The following is a 20,581-nucleotide window of genomic DNA, read 5'->3' as shown; positions in this document are numbered from 1 at the left end:
TAGGTGTGCCCGACCGATAAATACGGATTTTGTATTTAGTTAGGTGTGCCCGACCGATTTGAGGGCCGCTTGGGCCATTTTTTGGGCCACTCCGTCCCTGAAGAACGGTGCCCCAACAAATCTAGCGGAATCGTGAAACATTATCTTGTCAGTAGATATAGCTCTTTGGAGATAAGTCACTAACCAATTCGTCTGCTGCAACTCAACCTTGTTCCTGGAAGTTAGCCTACGGGGACTATTTTCAGGTGCTGCATGATATCATTGTGCTACTGTGCCCATGGAGTTCCTTGATTATTATGCCGGAATTAGATTATGGTTCCATGCATGTCAAATCAGCCTAGAAAATCACCACATTTAATTTTCTGTTGGTCTTATTACACTTTCTAACTTGAGAGGAGAGAAGCTTTAAATAGGAAAATTACCGGAAATCTTAGTTGCTATCAAAATGCTAATGGTCTCATCCGGTTCAATGATCTATGCTAGGCTGAAGCTAAAAGTGGTATCGCCAGACTCAGAGAACGGCTGGATGAACTGGAGAAAGGTCATGTTAAGTCTAACATGTCAAACATGGACCAATCATAGCCTCGTTGCTACTGCATCAACAGAATGAAGAAAAATAGTGAAGATATTTGTGCATCATTTTGAGTTCTTTATTCTTCATTATCATCAAACAAAGCACCTTTTGAAATTACCTTTGTAATTTCAAAATATGTTTTTGTACCATTTAGAATTCTTTTCCATTATCTTATTGATCCACTTCTGGTAGAAACAGATACTTGAGTACTTGATTGAGCAAGAAGTCTTTTTCTCTTTGGCACTGACTACTCCATAGAGCAGTCCATCATAGATAAGTGCACCGCCAGAATCCCCCTGTGTAGAGAGAGAGAGAGAGAGAGATTAAATACATGTTGTAAGATAGAACCTTAAAAGAAAAAGAGCAATTAGATGTAGACACGACTAGTCATTAATAATATGATACAGTACAGTGAGTAGAACTTTCTCAGTATCTCTGTGGCAATGTACTGCATGTTTCAGCATTCCTCTGTGTGTCTTCCATGCAACAGTGGACAGTTTAGAGAATGACATTTATCCCGGTGCATTTTCAAAAGTTCTGTCTACTACACAGAAAGGCAAAATAGAGAGAAAACTGCAACTTATAGCCTACAACTAACATATTGGACAAGATCCTAAAATGGTTTATTTGTGGAATCGAGGAATGGGTTTGGGCAATGTGAAAATGTGGTCTGGCTTCTACTTCTGCAAAGTGAATGTACTTTTATTACCCTTGCTAAACGTTTAGGGCCCTAATTTGTTTGTCAACATGTAGCATGTGGGAGAAATGTGTTAAATTAGCATTGAGCTGACTCATTTATATTTGTGGTTAAAGTCTTGCCCATGGTGTTAAATTAGCATTGAGCAGACTCATCAGTGTTTGTGGTTAAAGTCTTGCCCATGGTGTTAAATTAGCATTGAGCTGACTCATTTATATTTGTGGTTAAAGTCTTGCCCATGGTGTTAAATTAGCATTGAGCTGACTCATTTATATTTGTGGTTAAAGTCTTGCCCATGGTGTTAAATTAGCATTGAGCTGACTCATCAATATTTGTGTGACCATAATAGCGCATTTATTTGTGGTTAAGGTTTTTCCCATGGTGTGTCCATATCAGCACCTTTTCCCATGGTGTGTCCATATCAGCACCTTTATTTTGCCGAGTTACTAAATGACCTTTGGTTAGACTTAAGACGGCACTGCCCATCATTCAAACAAGGGCCATTAATATTACTTCATATTCAACTAATCAAGCTCTTTGGTCACTTCCCAGAGAAAAACACAAATTAGAACTGAGAACTCCCCTTTGTTTACACTACTTCTCCAAGTCGCAGTTAAGCTCAATTTAATATCAATATGAGATTTTGCCCATTATCTCTCCAACTTCAGAGAAATAGCTTTTAGAGATTTAGTTTTTAGGCACACGAGGCTACTTAGAAATAGAACAAAATTGGCTGATTGCAAGAACTGTTTTTAGATCAGCACTACAATTACATCATGTGTTTGTATCTCAGTGTCTAGACCTGTTTCTGTGTGTGTGTGTGTGTGTGTGTGCGTGTGCGTGTGCGTGCATGTGTGCATGCCTGTGTGTGTGCATGCCCGTGTGTGTGTGTGTGCGTGCATATGTGTGTGTGTGTATGTGTGTGTGTGTGTGTGTTAAGAGGTGAAGGCCACTTACACTACAGGCATTGCTGTCGTCACCCTCAGTGCAGAGTAGTTCAGGCGAAGTCCCACATTTCGTCACCTTCAGGTCCCCACACATGGCAAAGGGTAACCTGTCTGTGGAGGGTTGGGCAGAGCTAGGCATCAGCATTTACATGTGTGTCAACAGCCATTGGATCAAGAACAATATCATTAGGGATCACAAGATTTTGTGTGTGTATATGATTTCTTAACCTTTATTTAGTGCTCCACCCTGTCTTTGGACATTGGTGGCTTCCTTCCAGCCAATGAGATGTATATTGTTGTCGGGCGCCGGGTTGGTGCACGCCCCCTTGGCTGGCATGCTGATGAGCGGGTATTTTTTTAGCCGTTCGAGCAGGGGGTTGTCCAGTTGCAGCAACATGATGTTGTGACTACCAGGCTGATCGTAGGTATACTTTCCCTTGATCTTGTACACGACCCGTTTCTCCAGCTTGAGGTCTTTACCAAGCACAGCCACCAGATCACTGCATTTGGCAAGAAGAAAAATAGTTATTCCCTTTGCTGCCTGTCAGTCAAAGCACCTTGACATACATAGGACATATACTGTATTACAGCAACCAACAGTTTGCCCCCCCCCCCAACCCCACCACACACACACCCCCCCCCCAGGCTCCTTACGGATGGTCACAGCTGGCAGCGGTCAGCACCCAGTATCGGTCAACGAGGCTTCCGCTGCAGCGGATCTGGCTCGGGGTCTTGCTTTTGGGAAGCTGTGTCATCAACAGCACCTGGTGACTGGACTTCTTGGTGGTGCACTCTGTCCTGGCTCCACCTGGCTTCGCCTGGCCTCCATCGCCCCAACCTCCTCCACCCTGAGACTCTTCACCACCACCACCACCGTCTCCCCCCTGGCCTTCATCTCCCCCCTGCTCCTCGTTCTCCTCCTCTCCCAAGACAACTCCTAGCTGCCAGCCTTTGGAAGGAGGCAGGGAGAGACCGCATAGACAAGAAGCAATTTAATTTGATTTACAATGAAACGTTACATTTAGTTTAAATCTATTAAACATGGCAACAATCAATGGTTTTGGTTGTTGTTATGGCTGTTTAAGATGAAGTTTCTTTGTTGGATATGGGCTTAAGTAACAAAGTATGAGGCATACTAGGTATACTATAATGTTAATTATGCTTGTCTTTATATCTACATCTTTATTATACAATACAGTACAGAAATTATGGAGGCCTGGAGGTGTTATTGCAAGATTGTTTTGTATATTGAGAGAATGTGAGCTCATTTTACTAAATTGTGCTCTTAATGTAGTAAATAATGTGCTAATTTTACTCAATTGTACTCTCAATTCACTAAAATCGTGGTTAAGATGACTGCCTCTCAGTCCTCTGGGTCTGAACCTGTCAGATCTAATCTTGTCTCACGTTTCTCTCCTCCCTAGCTGCCGGTCCCTTGTGCAGTCATTCCTACTCTCCCCTCCCTCTGTGTACAGCCAGTATGCATATGGAAGTGGGTTGTTGTCAAGAAAGGAAAAACAGCTTGTTACGCTGGTGCCACTTGTCACTGATTGGATGATTCCAAACTGTGCATCCTAATCTATGGGTGCGATGTAAATTGCCCCTCCGAGTGCTCCGAGCATACCTGAAAACTTTTCAACCGTCTCTTCAGAGTGTCAGATTGAATTGACAAACGTACCCCGATTTGTTAAACCATGCTCAAAATTAAGTGGTGCAACATAGCTCGAATTCAATTTAAACCTATCTACAAATCCTAGATTAGACTTAAACCAAGATTAATTTAATACTTGTTGGTGGAACCCACCCTGGATGCTTCATGGATTATTGGAATGCTGTGGTGAATATTACATACTGTGAACACAATTGTTTACTTTATTTTATTAGACAAGCAAAACAGATTTAATGATGGTTCTCAGAAAAGAAGTTCTCCCAAAACACCTTTTCCTTTTTTAGCTTCATCAGCAAGTGTAGTTGTACAAAAGTAAGACTTATAATTGCAGTTGCACTATCTACACTGCCTAAACATGCTTTAAGAATCAACGCCAAATGTGTGTGTGTATTTTTCACTTCAGTGCACATGACGCATCGTGTTCATTGGCTGAAATTCTTTATTCTTTATTTAAAGACAATCGCAGTGAGTTTAGTATCCACTCAATGCCTTTTCTTGTCATTCTTTCCTTAACCTCACATCTCTCTCTTTCTCTATTCACTTCCTTCTCTCTTTTCATCCAACCCCTCCTCACTCACACCATTCCTCTTCTCTGTTCAGTAACAATTTACTTGACAGTATCGACATAAGAGTGACATGACACTGTCATGACACATGAAACCTAACCCTAATCTCTAACCCTAACCTTAAATTGGTATGACAAAAACCGAATGTCACTTAATAACAGAAGCGTTATGTCATAAACGTTTATGACTTATTTATGACACATTCATGACAGTGTCATGTCACTCTTACGTCGACACTGTCAAGTAAAGTGTAACCCTCCATTCTCTTTATAGATGGTCGCACTTGACAACAGCCAGCATCTTCTCCCTCCTCACTATTTTCATCCCTCCATCTCTCCCTCCTCACTCTTTTCATCCCTCCATCTCTCCATCTTCACTCTTTTCATCCCTCCATCTTTCCATCCTTACTCTTTTCATCCCTCCATCTCTCCATCCTCACTCTTTTCATCCCTCCATTTCTCCATCCTTCTCACCGGCAAAACCCCTAAAGTAGTTCATCCTCTAAACAGAAGATTAAAATGGTTCTCACCTGCCAGCACCAAAACCAAGAAAACACAAGTCTTCAATGAAGCCATGATGGACTTGCTTGCATCCGATGATGATGTAGGTTCACAGTGTCAGGACACTGTGAATTTGTAGACCACAATATCGGTCACCCCAATCACTGTCCAATCAGATTTACGCAAGTCAGCCCTAGTTTCATCTCTCATTTGCTGGGCAAGTACACGTTGACACCTCTATTTTTGAGAAGCCATTGGGTACAGTATACAGCCCACGTTGATGATGTCATTTTGCTCTGTACGATTGCTAACGTTCAATCACATAGGACACACCCACAACGTTTCCAAAAGGATATTATCTAGTAGGTGTCTGTGTGGCCCTGAAGCTATGACAAAAGGCCTTTGCACACCAAACTCTATATTTGTTGTATGCGCCCATAAGAATATGTCAAATAAAGAACTTGCAGTAGGAAACCTTGTTACCTTTGCTGACAACATATGGATGTGGAAAAATGCAAAATTCTAAACTGCTCCAAAAGCCTTGTTGACGAACAAACATTCTAACATTGAGCGACACAGTATGAGGCTGTAATCATTTTTAACATTGCGACAATTTCAGCAGAAATATACAGACTTAGAATACAGTGGCATTAGGTGAAAGAAGGCAATCTTCATTATGAGGCTGTTAACCCCTCTTCCTCCAAACCTAGTTGGAATTGAATTAGGTTGTTAATGTACATAGTCACAGTCACCTGACAGAGTCAGCTAGGCTACACCTATTCCTTCATAACCATTGTGTCAGTAAACACATTGAATCTCCTGTGATTGTGAATTAAAAACTAGAGTGGGATTGCTACTGGTCTTACATACTGAAATCAATGATTTGGTTTTAGTTTGTTTCCCCTAAAAAGGGACATGGTGCTGAGAGCTTTCTTTGTATGACTATTGCCGGTCCAATGTAGGCCTATCAGATTCACACATTTGACTATGCTCTCTCCTCACATTGTTTGAAATATGATACCTTAAATATTTTCTGATAACGGGGGTTGCAACTGTAAGGGATGACACAGACGCTCCTCAGGATGAGAATTGCATTGGCCATCAAAGGTTTAAACGTGTATTAAACTATAGGACAGACTGGTCAAGTTGTGGTAAATATTACGAAAAACAATGATTAATCATCTGACCCCATAATCAGAATTTGTATTGGCCAAGTATACTGTACTAACCATGCACAAGGAGTTTGACTTCGGTAGGTGTTAGCTCTCTATACATTCAACAAATAGACATGTAGTGGTATACATTCGGTAGACAAATAGTAAAATAGACATATACCGTACAATAGAGACAGCAATATACATATAGGCACACATTTTGACCTAGAATAGAAGAGAAGAGAAGAGAAAAGGCAAAAGTGAGAAGCATCAGTGTTCTTCCGCTTATATATAAAAACAACTTAACATATTAACATATAGATGCCATTCGTCTAGAAACCCCTGAATCACCAGGGCATCTCTGTTATTTGAGACCAAGGGGTGTGGCCGCATCTCATCAGAGAATGCATCAAATATCCCAGGTTACAGAAACATCATATGCATATACCGGTACTGTTTTACAGCTGAAAATACAGTATTTCTCACATGGAGACTTTAAAAATGATATCCAAAGGCCTTATCAAACATGCAGAATGTGCTCACCGCTAGCCAATCAGGCTGCCCCCTCCTCAGTCAGTGCTCACCGCTGGCCAATCAGGCTGCCCCCTCTTCAGTCAGTTCTCACCGCTGGCCAATCAGGCTGCCCCCTCTTCACGTTGACACCTCTATTTTTGAGAAGCCATTGGGTACAGTATACAGCCCACGTTGATGATGTCATTTTGCTCTGTACGACCGCTAACGTTCAATCACATAGGACACACCCACAACCTTTCCAAAAGGATATTATCTAGTAGGTGTCTGTGTGGCCCTGAAGCTATGACAAAAGGCCTTTGCACACCAAACTCTATATTTGTTGTATGCGCCCATAAGAATATGTCAAATAAAGAACTTGCAGTAGGAAACCTTGTTATCTTTGCTGACAACATATGGATGTGGAAAAATGCAAAATTCTAAACTGCTCCAAAAGCCTTGTTGACGAACAAACATTCTAACATTGAGCGACACAGTATGAGGCTGTAATCATTTTTAACATTGCGACAATTTCAGCAGAAATATACAGACTTAGAATACAGTGGCATTAGGTGAAAGAAGGCAATCTTCATTATGAGGCTGTTAACCCCTCTTCCTCCAAACCTAGTTGGAATTGAATTAGCTTGTTAATGTACATATCACAGTCACCTGACAGAGTCAGCTAGGCTACACCTATTCTTTCATAACCATTGTGTCAGTAAACAGATTGAATCTCCTGTGATTGTGAATTAAAAACTAGAGTGGGATTGCTACTGGTCTTACATACTGAAATCAATGATTTGGTTTTAGTTTGTTTCCCCTAAAAAGGGACATGGCACTGAGAGCTTTCTCTGTATGACTATTGCCGGTCCAATGTAGGCCTATCAGATTCACACATTTGACTATGCTCTCTCCTCACATTGTTTGAAATATGATACCTTAAATATTTTCTGATAACGGGGGTTGCAACTGTAAGGGATGACACAGACACTCCTCAGGATGAGAATTGCATTGGCCATCAAAGGTTTAAACGTGTATTAAACAATAGGACAGACTGGTCAAGTTGTGGTAAATATTACGAGAAACAATGATTAATCATCTGACCCCATAATCAGAATTTGTATTGACCAAGTATACTGTACTAACCATGCACAAGGAGTTTGACTTCGGTAGGTGTTAGCTCTCTATACATTCAACAAATAGACATGTAGTGGTATACATTCAGTAGACAAATAGTAAAATAGACATATACCGTACAATAGAGACAGCAATATACATATAGGCACACATTTTGACCTAGAATAGAAGAGAAGAGAAAAGGCAAAAGTGAGAAGCATCAGTGTTCTTCCGCTTATATATAAAAACAACTTAACATATTAACATATAGATGCCATTCGTCTAGAAACCCCTGAATCACCAGGGCATCTCTGTTATTTGAGACCAAGGGGTGTGGCCGCATCTCATCAGAGAATGCATCAAATATCTCAGGTTACAGAAACATCATATGCATATACTGTTCTACAGCTGAAAATACAGTATTTCTCGCATGGAGACTTTAAAAATGATATCCAAAGGCCTTATCAAACATGCAGAATGTGCTCACCGCTAGCCAATCAGGCTGCCCCCTCCTCAGTCAGTGCTCACCGCTGGCCAATTAGGCTGCCCCCTCCTCAGTCAGTGCTCACCGCTGGCCAATCAGACTGCCCCCTCTTCAGTCAGTTCTCACCGCTAGCCAATCAGGCTGCCCCCTCTTCAGTCAGTGCTCACCGCTAGCCAATCAGGCTGCCCCCTCCTCAGTCAGTGCTCACCGCTGGCCAATCAGACTGCCCCCTCTTCAGTCAGTTCTCACCGCTAGCCAATCAGGCTGCCCCCTCTTCAGTCAGTGCTCACCGCTAGCCAATCAGGCTGCCCCCTCTTCAGTCAGTTCTCACCGCTAGCCAATCAGGCTGCCCCCTCCTCAGTCAGTGCTCACCGCTCCCATTGCTTTGGAGACGGTTCTTTGACATGCTCCCATTCATGTGTTTCACATATTGAAATACTGTGTGATAAAGGGGTTGCAACACTTAATATGATGCATTATTGCCATATAACAGCTAAGGCAGCTAAATGGCTCACTGCCAGACAGATGATGGGGCAATTCCACGGAAAATTGACTTTTTGTCACATCCATAACGCCAGTGAAATGCCTTGGCATTTGTATGATGTGAATGATAACATAATTTTTTTGTGCATTTCCTTCTCATGTACATTCTTCAGCCAAAAATAGCAAATGCTCAAATTTCATGTAATCATTCACATCATACCATACCATCACATTTTATTGGCGTTATGGATGTTACAAAAAACGTAATTTTCCATGGAATTGCCCATAGGCAAATGTGCTCATAGCGGCAGGCTCTACACTTGGGCCCTTATCAAATATATTTGAATAACCAACAGACATCTTTATTTTTTCTGGGTAGTGGAACTCTTACTCTGTTGGAAATATTGAAATATTATGTGATAACGGTGTTACTACACTTATAGTAAGTGTTCATTGGTTAACCAATGCCTACAATGTAAGACTTCAACAACAACAACACACACACACACAATGAGGATTCTGAAGGTAGTCTGTTATAGAATGAGGAACTGGAGGGCATTTTGATTGTCTTTTGCTTGCCATGACACAAACACACGCACACACACACACACACACACTCCAGTGGTTGCCATGAGAAGCACTGAGACTGGTTGTTACGGTCTCGTAGATGCTAGGTAGACAGGAAAGGTTGAACTATTAGGGGTGTGCACGGCGTGTCATCAGATCACAGCAATTTACCGATGTACAGCTCCCATTGACTTCCATTCAACACATCAAAACAAGAGGCCTACGTCAATTATGTGCTCAAACTAACGCCACTGACTTATGCCAGCAACCATCACTTAAAGTAGGCTTACATTTTGGTACAACATATATATATACTGTATATATATATACAGCAGGAATAACAGAATTTGGCTGAAGCAGTGAGGAAAAATTATACACCGGTTTCCCGTTTACCAACAAAACTAGATGCGCACGCAGCCGTGGGGCAGAAGACGCTTGGTGGCCGTCCACAACGTTATAAACTTAACCTAAATAGTCGGCTGCTGTAAGCTACAATCTGATTTTATTGTATATCCCTGTTGTCTCAATGATAATAACATCTCATTTCAGACTATATTTCAAAGTTTGCCGTTCATTTGCATTATTAATATAACATCGTATTTTGTCATTTTTGGCGAAGACATGCATTCCGTTAGAGATATTGAACATATTTAACATTCTCTAACCATCGTGATTTCGAATTGGTGCAGTTTTCAGCACAAAAACTAATTTTATTCTTGTGCTCTTTTGCATTGCTCTATGCTGTTTTATGGTGCTTTCTGCCTCTTGGTTGCGCACGCATGTTTTCCTGACATTGCATAGAATCCATGTATATGCAAAGTGTCAGCCTCTAAGACTGTGCCCACTGCTCAAATTTATGGTCGTGTAATGTCGAATGTCAGAGTAATTACATTCAAGAACATAAGAAGAGTTCAGATGCAAAACCAGCTAAACGCCACCTCCGTGAAAATGAGATAACGTTGGTTACTGAATGCTCTCCGAACTTAAAATACGTTAATCAAATCATTTTGCTTCAAACCCCGCTAAATCCATAGGCAAAAAATATGTAAAAGATGTAGTAAAAGATATGGACAGAGTCATCACGTAGACGTCAATCGAGGCGGGTGAAGCAAATTTCAACCGTTTCCTATTGGTCGACGAGGCTTTCTGCGCAGGCTCAGGGGACGTAAATGTAACGTACTGTAGGCACGTAGTCTGACTTGTGTAACTCTTGTGATAGCTGCACCGAGAGATTGGGTATGTAGCCACTTACTTCGTTACCACCATGTCTACATTACTGTTCTAAATGTCCTAGTTGTTCATAGATAAATGTGATTTCATATAAACAGCACTCGCCACATTCATAGCCTAGGCTACTGTCAATCCATCAAAACTTCGCAGAAATGTGCTCCGATGCTTTCGTTCTTATCCAGAGAATACGGTTATTTTGCTCCTGTGCGACGCTTTCACCCGCTCTGGTTGTATGCTCATTACATCACTTTAGCATTGATTTCAGAAAAAAGTTTATTACTCAGCCGTTAAGTCAGTTACGAGGTTATGACGGCAATTACACAATGTTGTATTACTCTGAAAATAGAAAAAGTTCATATAAAGGCTTAAAACGCTTCAGCTGTAACGTTATTTGATGTCAAAGTGGCGCCAAAATTGAATGGGCTTCAATGGGATGGCTAGGTGAACTGGGGGCCTGTACTACGAAGCGGGGTTACTGGCTTATCTGGGTAACTTCGAGAGTAACTTGATCACGTGTGGCATAACTTCCCGATTAACCCGTACTACAAAAGGTGGATATGTTTTAACCTAGGTATGCTGCCATGGCAATTTACCCTGCATCTCAAACCTGCTCCGACCAGGTTATGTTCTTGGTTAACCCGAGGTTTCCGTTAACCACACCCTTTATAAGTACCACCCCTCCACTAACAATTCGAGACAATGTCGGCGTACCTGGATGATCCATACCACATTGGAGCACAAATCGTGAGGGGCTCTCTTCGCAGGGCGAGGGGTTTTAGAGACCGCCATATATAGACTATATCCTATATATACATATATACCCGGACAATATTCTCTATGAAGATATAGATTGTCAGCCGAAGGAATTTGTTATCTTTGTCATATGATCTAGGCAGAAGTCTTTAATGTCACCCGTCATAGCAATACCCTTACGTGGACATTCATGTATTCCATCTAATCGGTGATGCTGGACATAGATAGATAGATAGATGGATAGATAGATACTTTATTGATCCTCAAGGGGAAATTCAAGGGTCTCAGTAGCATACAGACATCACACAACATGCACTTACAGCAGAAATGGTAAACATAAGTATAAGTATAAACATATAACTAAACTCCACTGTACAATAAAGACAGTAGAAGATAAGAAAAATAAGAAAACTAACAAAACTAAATACTAAATACACTATATAAATTAAATTAAGAAAGTCCAATGTGCTTGAGGGTGATCAAGCATAAGACGCTTGTAGTGACAGGGCCGGGACTGGTGAGGTGCTAAAGGGAGTGAGTGTCATGGTGAAGGTGCAAACAGTAGTCCAACCATGTGTGCCTGGCAAGATGCTCAAGAGAGTGAGTGTCATGGTGAAGGTGCAAAAAGTAGTCCAACATTAGTCCAACAGTGCAAGAGTAAGGTCTAGAGACCAGCATAAATAATATGGACAAATAGGAGAGTAAAGTATAATGTAGACAAGGTAAAAAAAAAACTATTTCAGTGCAAGAACAGGTTGAGGTAATAGGGTTATAGCCATTCATTCATTCAGTATTGTAGCAGAAGCCTGACCTCAGCCATTGATCATGTGTGCAAATATAGAATGAAAAACAGTGTAGCAGTAAAACAGTAGTGAAAACATTAGGCTGTGTACATTAGTAAAACAGTAGTAAGCAGTAGTGGGCAGTCAGTACTCAAAAAACATGGACATGGAGAGGGTGGAGAGGCAGACAGACTAAGCAGAGAAGTCTATCTCTCCTCTTCCCTTTAGTGATTGAATTGAGTGATTGAGTTTGCACCACTGCACAAAGTCCTCCACCAAGCTCCTGTACTTCTCCTCTTGCTCATCCCTGATACACCCCACAATTGCAGTATCATCAGAAAACCTCTGCATGTGGCAGGACTCGGTGTTGTAGCAGAAGTCAGATGTGTACAGGGTGAACAGGACTGGAGAGAGCACAGTTCCCTGTGGCGCTCCGGTATTGCTGATCACAGTGTCAGAGAGGCAGTTCTTCAGTCTGACGAACTGTGGTCGCTCGGTCAGGTAATCTGTAATCCAGGTTACCAGGTGAGCGTCCACACCGATCTGCAAGAGCTTGTCTCCCAGTCTGAGGGGTTGGATGGTGTTAAAAGCACTTGAGAAATCAAAGAACATGATTCTCACAGCACTTTTCCCCTTGTCTAGGTGAGAATGTGTCCTGTGTAAAAGATAAGTGATGGCATCGTCCACGCCCACTTTCTCCTGGTATGCAAACTGTAACTGGTCTAGTGCATGGCGTATCTGGGGTCTGAGCATACCTAAGACCAGCCGCTCCATTGTTTTCATCACATGTGATGTTAAAGCGACAGGCCTGAAGTCATTAAGCTCGCTGGGGTGTGGTTTCTTGGGAACGGGGGTGAGACATGATGTCTTCCACAGTGTTGGAACTTGTCCGAGACGTAGACTCCAGTTGAAGATGTGCTTCAGTGGCTCCCCCAGTTCAGCAGCACAGGCCTTGAGCAGCCTTGGATACAGTCTGTCAGGCCCGGCTGCCTTACGAGGATGGAGTTTTTTTTAAAAGATAACTTACTTGATCCGCTGTAATGATGGGGGGGATGAGGGGAGTGGAGGGTGAGGAGGAGGGCTGCTTCTGTGAGGGTTGTCGTGTGGCTAGAGACTGATGGCCATTGGCTGAAGCCATTGTTGCCGCACTACTCGTGGTCACCATGTGGGGGAGAGGTGCGATAGCCTGATCAGCAGTGATGATGGAGGGGGGGAGGGGAGGGGAGGGGGGCAGCATCTGGGGTCTGTGTGTCTGATGACTGTTGACTGAGATCGTTGTCACCTCGTTGTTCGTGGTCGCCATGTGGGGGAGGGGTGCAATATCCAGTGATGGTGGGGGTGAGTGTTGCACTGGTAATGAGGTGGGGTGGGGGATGGGCAATCAAACCTGTTGTAAAAGTGGTTCAGCTGGTTCGCCCTGTCCAGGTCTCCCTCCACAGAGCTGCTGTTCTTCTTAAGGCCAGTGATAGATTTCATACAGTCCCACACCTCCTTCATGTTGTTATCTTGCAGCTTCTGTTCCATCTTCCTTCTGTAGTCCTCCTTAGCCTCTTTCAGCTTATTCTTGAGTTCCCCCTGTACTCGCCTCAGCTCTGCCATGACCCCCTCCTTAAACGCCATCTTTTTCCTATTGAGAAGGGTCTTGACATTACTGGTTATCCAAGGCTTGTTATTTGGATAGCAGCGTACAGTCCTTGTGGGAACAACAATGTCCATACAGAAGTTCAGATAGTCAGTAGTGCAATGTGTGACCTCCTCTAAGTCCCCTCCATTCAGTAGCACACTCCAGTCAGTGGACTCAAAGCAGTCTCTCAAAGCCTCATCCACTTCCGGTGTCCACTTCCTGAAGGTGCGCGTGGCAACTGGTAGCCTCTGAACTTTTGGCTTGTACATTGGCTGCAAATGAATGAGGTTATGGTTCGACTTCCCCAGCGGGGGAAGGGGGGTGCCACTGTAAGCATCCCTCACGTTTGCATACATGAGATCTATTGTCCTGTTTTTCCTAGTTGGGCAGTCGACAAACTGGTAAAAGTTTGTGAGGGTGGAATGCAGTGTAATGTGGTTGAAGTCACCAGAGAGAGCAAAGAAGGCATCACTGTGCTGAGTTTGGAGCCTAGCGACTGTAGAGTGAATGACGTCACACGCTGTGTCCGGGAGGCCGACATCTGAGCAAGATGTCGCCGACATCTGAGCAAGAATACTGTATGTCCGAAAATAAATCGGACATAGGCCTAGCCTAGCCTACAGTATGCTGAACAATAAATACTAGGCCTAATAAATTTCACCATTTTAACAAACTTGTTGAATTGAATGTCATATTACTGTACCCTGCACATAAAGGCTACACATTTCCACAGCACCAGAATCCACAATCGGCCTTCCACTATTATTTGTGATGGCCAACTCCTCTGCTACTGTAAAACACTCCTTACGCCTAGGCCTAATAGCCAACTCCTGTGCTAGTGTAAAACACTCCTTACGATGGCCAACTCCTCTGCTACTGTAAAACACTCCTCACGCCTAGGCCTAATAAATTTCACCATTTTAACAAACTTGTTGAATTGAATGTCATATTACTGTACCCTGCACATAAAGGCTACACATTTCCACAGCACCAGAATCCACAATCGGCCTTCCACTATTATTTGTGATGGCCAACTCCTCTGCTACTGTAAAACACTCCTTACAGTAGTGTTCAAAGACACCTTTTTCTTGTTAGCTGTAAAACAGAGGCCAAGTGAAGGCTATAAGCATACTAGGCCTACATGTTTTCATAATTAAGAAATATTAATGCAAGCTATAACTATATAAACCTACTATTCTGAATAATGTGTTTGTGTTTCATTTTCACCTGCTGCCATGTGCGTTTGGCAATGGTGTTGCATCTGAAATGTTCACAGGATTAGGCTTACACTAAATCAGTCAATGGGGGCTACTTAAACATTGAATTATCCTATTACTGTAATCTATATGCCCACTTCTAAATTGTATTGCATCTGTAGGCATTTCTATGAACTCAAAATAGGCAATTTAATTATTTCAACTCATTTCAGACATTCCGCAAGCTATTAATCCTCCGTAACACATATTTGAAGAACATGTGGAAATAAAACTTTACTTTTAGGCATTTAGGCTACGCGATCTGCAATACGTTGCCAACAGCCTTGCCTTGCTTTTTTCACTGCCGACGTATTTGATTTTTGTCGTAGAGTGGGTTTTAATTCCTCATAACTTGGCATAATAATTGTGCATTCCTCATCCGTAAAATAAGGTGATCGCGTCATCATTGAAAGTGGTGACTTGCGCTGCAACCCGCCTCTTTTATGTGAACGCGCACAAACTCCAATTAGGTTAACCCCGGCTCAACAAATCAACTTCATAATCAGCATCGTAGTACCGATTAACACCACTTAAAGGATAATTCCGGTGTGATTTTGACCTAAAGTGTGTTGAAACATGATACCGAGTGTGAATGTATGTCTCATAGCTCACCTCAGCTTGTCCCCTGCACTCAGAAATCTGGCGCTAGTTAGCCAACGCTACCAACACAGTGTTTCGTTGTGGTGCCTCGGGCATCGGCCTAGCCATGCAAATAAATCACTGTTTTACACCATTTACGAGGCTCAAAGTAGCTCCATACTTCATTGGTAGACTTCCGAGGGCCTTGACATTTAAAACGAGACATAGAGAACTTTGAAAAAGCACTGGTAGTTTATTTACAAGACGATTTATACAGACAGTACCTTAAGGAATTTTACCGTTCGACGCCATCTTGAATTTAGGCACGATAAGTCGAGCGACGAGTACGAACCAACAAGTATGATAAGGGATCAGATTCCAAAAATAATTCAGTGGAAATGCATTTCTACTGAATTATTTTTGGAATCTGATCCCTTACCTGTTCGTTCGTACTCGTCGCTCAACTTAAACATTGCTTTGGTGTGGGATATTTTGAGGCATTTTAGTTGAAAATTGATAGTTTTAGTGATGGAGTACGATGAAATGGACGAACCTGACCTAGTGACAATAAATGGAAGGAAAAGACGTCGCCGGCCTCTCGACTCTGCTCGTTGTAAGGCAAAAGAAAATAGATACAGCGGAAATGGCTTGGTCGCAAGCATAGCTTGCAACCATAATAGTTTGTCTTGTGCTGCTGCTAGTTTAACGGCAACAGACCTAACTTACATCAAGGAGCAGCTCTATTCAACAACCGAAAAGGTTAAACAAGATGCCATCCTGCTGTCTCATATGGATGTCAAGCCGTGAAAACGAAGGAGGCATCAAGTCGAAGATGAGGAGAAGAGACGCCGGAGGGACGTGTCAATGAAGTACGCGGTTTTAAAAGAAGATAAGACAAAAGTTCCTGTCTGTCAGGCTTCCTTCCTGAGCATTTTCTGTAAGTACTTGTTTTGATTTGGTGTGGCTTTTACTGGTCATAGGTTTTCTTCAACCAGTGGCACAAGATATTATCGGTAGCCTAGTAGACTATCTGATGATATGCCTGATGCTGATCTGATGATGAGTAAGGGTTAGTCATGATCACTCATGGCCATAGCGTACCTAAATTAAACGTGTGTTATTCATGTTGTGAAATTGTGTGGGTGAATTAATGAATTCTTCATGGAAAGTCTAAGATAGATACATAACTTAGATAGATACTTTATTCATCCCAGAGGGAAATTTTAGACATCCAGTAGCTTATAAATAGCCTACACACACATACACACATAACTCACACACAGAAGGAATGTAATCACTCACAGGTATATAAAAGTAAAGGGTAGAGTGCAGAGTAAATGTGATTACTAGGCCTGATAAAGAATGATTCTTGACCATGATAAGGTGCTATGGTGGAGAAGTATGTGCAGTGGTGGTAGTGAAAAAGTAAACAGTGCAGGGACATAAATAGTGCAAGTATTGCCTGTTGTTAAATATAAAAGGAATATATATATATCTGTAATATAGAATAAAAAATAGAAGTATAAATATGGAACACAAGAGTATGAACATGAATTGGACATGAATGAACATGAAATGTCTAGAATTATATACGTTAGGAACAATGATGATAAATAGGTGAAGAAAGATTGCAAAGCCAGCATGGTTCATGACTACAGTCCAGATAGGGCCAAAAAAGCCTGACAGTTGTAGAGAGTGAAAGAGAGACCTATGCTGAGAAGTCCATTTCTCTTCTCCCTCTTTGTGAGTTATTGAACAGCTTGACAGACAAGGATACGAATTACCTTAGCCTGTCCGTTTTGTATGGCATTGACAGAAGTCTGTTGATGAAAATGCTCTTCTGTTTGTTGAATGTGTTGTATGGTGGGTGACAGTCATTATGGTCAGATGGCCAGCATCCTGTTCAGTGTCCTTTTCTCTGTTATTGAAGTGTATAGTATAGGTGCATGATAGAAATGGATGGGTGAATGGATCGATAGCTAGATAGATACATGGATACATTAAATAAAAATGTTTAATTTCTAACCATGATTCTGTAGCATGCTTCTTTCCCAGCTCTGTGATCTGACTATTAAATGTTCCCATTTATTTTCATTTTAGGTGTCAAGAAAAACAGTCCAGGGTGTTGGCAAGTACTGGCTGGAGCACGGCAAAGCAGGGCCTGAAAATCGTGGTGGTTTAAGACAAAATGACCAACTTAATGAAAAGAAGCTCATGGTTCGAAATCACATTCAGTCGTTCAATTGTAGAGCGAGCCACTATGCCCGACGTGGTGCACCTGGAAGAAAGCGACCTGAGCGTTTCCTACCTAGCGACCTGAGTGTTTCCAAGATGCATCAAATGTTTCTCGAGCAAAATCATCAGCAGGTGTCCTACTCTCTCTACTGGAGCATCTTTGTGTACGATTTTAACCTGGCCTTTGGACACCCTTCACCGTCGCCGTGCCCGTCAGTTTTATAACATACTAAATGATGTGGGAGATACTTTCACGGTCTGCTTTGACATCATGGAAAACCTGGTCCTTCCCAAGTCTGCTATTGGACAAACATATTACTCCCGGCAGTTGTACATGTATGTATTTGGTGTTGTTCGTCACCGTGGCCTAGGAGCACCCCAGAGTAGGCACGATATCAATCTTTACACATGGCTGGAATATGAGAACAGTAAAGACAGTAACATCGTCGCCTCTGCTCTCCATCACTACTTCACCACAGTTATTGGAGCGGACTTAGGCCATTGTTCGCACATGCGCTTGTTCTCCGACTCTTGCTATGGCCAGAACAAGAACATCAATGTCCTATCAATGTTGTTTGCCCTTCGTTCACAGCTGTACCCTCAGCTCGACATATCCTACTTCTTTCCTATTCGAGGTCATAGTTTCATAGAGTTTTTGGAAGAATAGAACAAGATTTTCGTAAGCAGCCAAAGTTGTTCCCGGACGAGTACAGGGAGATTCTGCGGAGGCATGGCACTGTCCACCAATACGGAAATGATTGGCAGTGTTCTGACTTTAAAGCAGAAGCAGCCCTGTTCACAGCAACGATCTTTCAAGATCAGTGAGACAAGAGTGCTGAAAATCTCGGGGAATAAGCTGGCTTTTAAGCCGGTGTTTGCGTGGGAATTTTACCAGCACTCTGTGCTGAAGAGGGGGAAAACTAAAAGGTGGTCTCAGTTCAAGCCCAGTTCTCTTCCTGACGTGAACTGTGTCAAGGAAGTCAAAAAGAACGACGTCTTGAAGCTGCTGGCTGAGATGGGTGTCCCCAGAGCTGTGAAAGACTTTTACAACAATGTCCTTTCAACTGCTGGTTACAGAGACATTGTACAAGACCTTGAGGATGAGTGAGGTGTCTTTTTCACAGCAGTGAATACAGTGATTATACACTACACTATTTGAATTTAATGTGTTTTTTATACTTGAGTCTTCATAAAAATGCTTTGCACTTTGTTTACATACTTGCTTATACACTACAATATGTGAATCTAATAAGCTTTTTATACCAGAGTTTTTATCAAATTATTTTGCAACGTTCTCGCATACTTTGAATCTAATGTGTTATTTATACTTAAGTCTTCGGCAATGTTTTGCACTTTGTTTACATACTTGCTTATACACTACATTACAATATGTGAATCTAATAAGCTTTTTATACCAGAGTTTTTAATCAAATTATTTTGCAATGTTCTCGCATACTTTGAATCTAATGTGTTATTTATACTTAAGTCTTCAGCAATGTTTTGCACTTTGTTTACATACTTGCTTATACGCGACAATATGCAAATCTAATAAGCTTTTTATACCAGGGTTTTATCAAGTTATTTTGCAATGTTCTCGCATACTTTGAATGTAATGTGTTTTTTATACTTAAGTCTTCATCAATGTTTTGCACTTTGTCTACATACTTGGTCATACACTACAATATATGCATCTAATAAGCTTTTTACACCAATTTTTATCAGATCATTTTGCAATGTCATACTTACCGTGATTACACACTACTGCTGTATTTGAAAGTAATGTGTTTTTTATACTTGAGTCTTCATAACAATGTTTTGCACTGTTTTCTTTTATACATAATTTATATTAAATATTGAATGTGTGATCTTTACCCATTTTCAGTGTTTCCTAATGCATCTTAAGTGATTTTGCAATGTTCTACTATGTATTGTACAAAAATGTGGATTTAGAGGTTTTTGCTAAAAAAGGACTGGTGGATTTAGCTGGTTTTGACGCAAAAGAAAATCTAATTTGTTAAAAAAATAGTAAATAAATTTACATTTTTAAGAAATATATAGTTTATTCATTAACTAATAACAGTATCATCTTTAAAATTAAATTACTTAACTTGAACATAGAAGCCTGGTAAAAAAAATGCTAATTTAACAGAAAAGTGGTCAGACGGATTTAGCTGGTTTTGCATTTGAACTCTTATTAACTTAATGATACACCACAATTTATAAAGGAACGAAGTAAAAATAAAAACACAATATATCAGATAAATTACACAAATAATAATCAACGGCCACTTCTTCTAATAAATATAGTGGGCTATATTAAATATTTTAGGCCACCAGATGGAGGTATGGCACTGCACTTTGGGCCTTTTTTGGATGTAAAAGCAAGCAGTGAAATGGCGCTATCTGGTGGCTGTGCAGCGCAATAGCGCCATGACATTTAATTTAAACATCGGGCAGATGGTGAAACAAGGTGTTCCTAGGTTTCTTAATCAGTCATAGGTGTGTTTTGGGCATAACATCATTTAAACCAATGAGAATGACATTTGTCATTCTCTTTAACAATGAGCAGCGCAGCTTTAAATAGCGCATCGGTATTTTGATAGTCAGCGGCGCATTTGAAGTAATCTGCTTGCACACCAGTATAGAACAGTCCATATGGAACAGCCCCCCCCCCCCCCACCCTGAAAAACTGAAAAGACTAAATGTATTGAATAAAAATGAATTGTATTCATCCCTCCCAAGTAACTGTCATTGACATTTAACACCTACAGTAAGCACCTAGACAAAACACATTTAATTGAACTACAACTTGCCATTTTTCATTGAAATAGACCAACAGTAAACACCTGGACTTG

The 20,581-nt window shown here is 41.4% G+C and overlaps 1 protein-coding gene across 1 annotated transcript; it reads right to left on the bottom strand.

Moving 5' to 3' along the window:
* Positions 1-636: 636 nt before the first annotated feature.
* On the bottom strand, positions 637-5,079 carry LOC121705280 (kallikrein-7-like). The gene is made up of 5 exons (XM_042086178.1): positions 4,983-5,079; positions 2,873-3,167; positions 2,447-2,718; positions 2,229-2,329; positions 637-870 (listed from the first exon to the last, which is right to left on the bottom strand). The coding sequence occupies exons 1-5, from the start codon at positions 5,026-5,028 to the stop codon at positions 703-705; spliced, it is 882 nt and encodes a 293-aa protein (XP_041942112.1). The 5' UTR covers positions 5,029-5,079; the 3' UTR covers positions 637-702.
* Positions 5,080-20,581: the final 15,502 nt, after the last annotated feature.

Source organism: Alosa sapidissima, chromosome 3, assembly GCF_018492685.1.
Source record: "Alosa sapidissima isolate fAloSap1 chromosome 3, fAloSap1.pri, whole genome shotgun sequence".
In the NCBI taxonomy this organism is placed as follows: domain Eukaryota; kingdom Metazoa; phylum Chordata; class Actinopteri; order Clupeiformes; family Clupeidae; genus Alosa; species Alosa sapidissima.
The sequence above is the reverse complement of the archived record's forward strand: the minus strand, read 5'-3'. Positions and strand labels throughout refer to the sequence as shown.

What these genes read in the sequence shown, in the direction of transcription:
- LOC121705280 (XM_042086178.1), bottom strand. Translation starts at nt 5,028, where the DNA reads ATGGCTTCATTGAAGACTTGTGTTTTCTTGGTTTTGGTGCTGGCAG. An exon ending in GGGTGGAGCACTAAATAAAG is followed by an intron (nt 2,330 to 2,446) that starts GTTAAGAAATCA and finishes AACCCTCCACAG; the next exon opens with ACAGGTTACCCTTTGCCATG. An exon ending in ACGACAGCAATGCCTGTAGT is followed by an intron (nt 871 to 2,228) that starts GTAAGTGGCCTT and finishes CTCTCTACACAG; the next exon opens with GGGGATTCTGGCGGTGCACT.